We start from the raw sequence: 3,444 nt of genomic DNA on the forward strand, positions 1-3,444 counted from the left end.
GAAACTTCTGCCTGCCTTCTCAAAACTGAGGCTCACTCTGATGCCAGGCTTCCCAGGACAGTGTAGCAACATGAGCTTATGGACACCACTGTGTCAAATTGTACACATAGAAAAAAAGGACAGCAGTTTGCAGTACTGGTAACGACTAGAGAAAACCTATGATGAGGGGTTCATACTGGAGGACCTCAGGAAGGGACCTCACTTACTTAACGGTCCAGATGGAACTCAGAATGCTGGTTACCAGGTAACCAGAGGCCAACAGTAGCCTTACCTGACTTATTTGTCTGGAGGTGCTTGAGACAGAAGGATGTTCTCTTGTTTCTGGCGTTCAAGTGGCGCTGACCACAAAAAAGCTAAGAGTAGTCGCCTTGGCCACATTTGGAGACGTTGGATACACCCTCTGACACACTGCTGGCGTGTATCCCGCAGGGATCCCGAGGTAACAGGCGAGAGCCTTTAGCAGGGAACTTTCTGGTTTGTCCCCCTGATTCTCTGAGGTCCCTGCCTGGGTGTGTGTTCCTGTGAGATACTAAGGAACATTCTTTTATGCTCACTCTTCAGGGTACAGTAATGGATTGCTGATGTCTCTCAGAGTTTGTACATTTAAACACCTTTGCCTTCCTAGGTCTGTCCTCAGAATAAAAAGAAGACAGACTCTCTGCCCAAGCCCCCCAGTTTCAACTATAGAACTACAGAATATATTGAACAAATGGTAGAGTATTTACCAACTGCAGTTCGGTACAACGACCACCTCTCGATCAGCATTTTTCTTACTGTTTACCACAAGTATGTTACCACCTGGGAGGTGCTGGACCTGATTATGACAATGTGAGTGGCTACAGGCAACATGGGTTTAGGATGGATGTGCTCTTCTTCAGGCCTCTGTGCTCCCTTAGAACAAGGTTTATTGTACCCTGGCAGTGTTGGTCCTGGATCTGGGTCTGCAAAGTGACATGGCCACATGTGGGGTTGGGGTCCTCTGGTTTGTGTCTTTCACTGTCCCCAGAGAGTGTCAAACACTTCCCTTACTTGTACCTTGGGTAGAGCTGTTTTCCCATTTGTATAAAAGGTTCTAGGCCCTATCAGACCTATATGGGATTAATGGAACCAGAGAGATAAAGGACCACCCAAGAAGCCTGGAACCGAGCAAGAGCCCTAGTAGGGAGCAGTGAGGCTTCCACACATTGACTGAGCATCTCATGACACAGGACCTCAGCATGGAAGTCAGAGCAGGGCAGAGAGCACCCAGGATCCCCACTCCCTTTCTAGATTCTTCAGATTCAAGTAGCTCCCTGTAGATCTATTAATAGTCGGGGAAACAAGGCCTTAAGTTTGACACCCTGATATAATGCCACAGGTATGCATCCTTCCAGCCTGACTCACTGGAGGACCAGCAAACAAAGAGGTGAGTGGGTTTCAGGTGAAACTGAGGTAAGAGACAATCTGTGCAGTGGGATGTGGTCGGGGATGGGGAGAGAAAAGGGAGGTAAGGGCCCATCTGTGGTGTGTGTGTGGAGGAGGGTGGTAAGGGCCTTTGTGTACCATGGGGTGGTTGGGGTTAGTGTTGAGGGCTAAAGGCTTGAAAGATGCCCTGCTTTGGGGATCACCACTAGAGGGATGGTACTTGAGAGGTCACCTGTTGGTGGATAAAAATGGAGGTCTCCACTGGACTCCATGGTTCTGAGGAGCAGAGGCAAGGATGGAATCTGAAGGGCCCTGTTTGAATCCATCACCATTAAAGCCCAGTGCCATCTTTCATCCAAGAGACAAAATGTGTCTGGAGCCCTCTCCACATAACCTCTCACTCCTGACCACTATGCCTGTGAGTAGGCAGGGTGGAAGTTACTGCCTCATCTGATGGGGGCCACGGCTCCACTGATGAAGCAAGGCCAGGCTTATGACTCCACTTCCCTCCATCCTCCTCTTCCCCACAGCGACATATTCAGTTTTCTATCCCGCTGGTTTGAAAAATTTCCTGATAGTTTTAGTAAGGACCCAGACATGGCCGTCGTCAGGCGATTAATAACCTACGTGAAACTCAATGTGCCTTCCGAAGAAGTACATGCCCGAGCCACGGAGCTGCTCTCAGTTCTGGAGGAAGAGGAGGCCAAAAAGCTAAAGCTTGAGAAAGGTGAGGAGATCTGGGGTGGGTTGCCTGGCAAGGTAGGATAGAGTTTTGGTGATGGGTTCCACCAGGGAATTCTCCAGAGCTTTGGCCTGAAGCCAGGGCTGCACAACAGTCAGGTAAGATGTCCCACTGTGAGTAGAGGACAGGGGATACTCTGGCATGAAAAGGTCTTGAATGACCATCAATGCCATCTTGGAAACTCACCCCATCCTAGGTCTTCATTGAAATCCCTTCTCCTTCTCCCCTTAGCTTGTGCAACAACACCAGCAGAGCCCCCAGTGCAGGATGCCTCAGTGATGAAAGAGAGTCTGGCTGTGAGGCCAGCTTCTGAGGCAGAGCCACAGGGAGACCTGCCACCCCGAGAGGACACTGCACTCTTGGAAACAACACCTCTGGAACCATTTGAGCCAGAAGCTGGTCCAGTGCAGCTTCCAAGTTCAGATCCAGCTCTGCCCACATCACCTGATACACAGTCACCTATAGATGTATCTGCAGATGGGTCTGCAGATATGGCCTCAGATATGGCCACAGATGTGTCTGCAGATGTGTCTGCAGGTATGGCCGCAGATGTGTCTGCAGATGTGTCTGCAGATGTGTCTGCAGTTGTGTCTGCAGATATGGCTGCAGATGTGTCTGCAGATGTGGGTGCCAATGTTTCAGCTTCTGGGCACCTATTTCTACATTCTGTTGTGCAATTAGGTGAACCAGAATGTTTTTTCCCTCTGCCTGAGGTGGATATATAGCTAGGAAAATTATCTTCTGATTTGTAATCAGCAGTGGTTCCCACCTAAGCTGTTTTTATTTCTTTAAAGTATCTCCTTTTATTTCTTTGATTATTTTCTTTCATATCGTTGCTTTGATTGTTCAATTTTTATTTATGTTTGGATTTTAATAAAAATAATCTCTTTATTCATCTTAAATTATATAGTTCATTTCCTAAGTGTTACAATCTACTCTTGTTTACCTGTAGACTGCATCTCTGAGACAAACAGGTCAATCACAGGAATGGAGCCCTGGCAGGCCACCTGGATATAGGTAAAGCAAGCCACTGATGTTGCAGTAATTGGGCAAACACCAACAGTGCTGAACAGTATAAACTATGTGACTGTGCAGCAGTATTTTAATATGCCCAAGCTTGGGTTTTTCTCATTGCATTAGGATTTTTTTTTAGTCTGGACCTAGAATCTGGAGGTACAGAGACACTTACTAATTCCAGGAGTTATAGTCACATTTTTAGCTTGAAAAGAGTTGTTGAGATGATTCAGGTGATAACAACACTGGCTGCTCTTCTCAAGGAAGACACTGTCCCTAGTACC

At 47.5% G+C, this 3,444-nt stretch overlaps 1 protein-coding gene across 1 annotated transcript; it reads left to right on the forward strand.

Moving 5' to 3' along the window:
* The first annotated feature begins 307 nt into the window (after positions 1 to 307).
* Positions 308 to 2,172, forward strand: LOC127673306 (uncharacterized). Its single transcript, XM_052168884.1, has 4 exons — positions 308 to 439; positions 626 to 828; positions 1,358 to 1,405; positions 1,935 to 2,172. Exons 1-4 carry the CDS (start codon positions 308 to 310, stop codon positions 2,170 to 2,172), a joined length of 621 nt encoding a protein of 206 aa, XP_052024844.1.
* The last annotated feature ends 1,272 nt before the right edge of the window (positions 2,173 to 3,444 follow it).

This window comes from Apodemus sylvaticus, chromosome 22, assembly GCF_947179515.1.
Source record: "Apodemus sylvaticus chromosome 22, mApoSyl1.1, whole genome shotgun sequence".
NCBI lineage: Eukaryota > Metazoa > Chordata > Mammalia > Rodentia > Muridae > Apodemus > Apodemus sylvaticus.

What these genes read in the sequence shown, in the direction of transcription:
- LOC127673306 (XM_052168884.1), top strand. Translation starts at nt 308, where the DNA reads ATGTTCTCTTGTTTCTGGCGTTCAAGTGGCGCTGACCACAAAAAAGCT. An exon ending in CTGGACCTGATTATGACAAT is followed by an intron (nt 829 to 1,357) that starts GTGAGTGGCTAC and finishes ATAATGCCACAG; the next exon opens with GTATGCATCCTTCCAGCCTG. An exon ending in GAGGACCAGCAAACAAAGAG is followed by an intron (nt 1,406 to 1,934) that starts GTGAGTGGGTTT and finishes TCTTCCCCACAG; the next exon opens with CGACATATTCAGTTTTCTAT.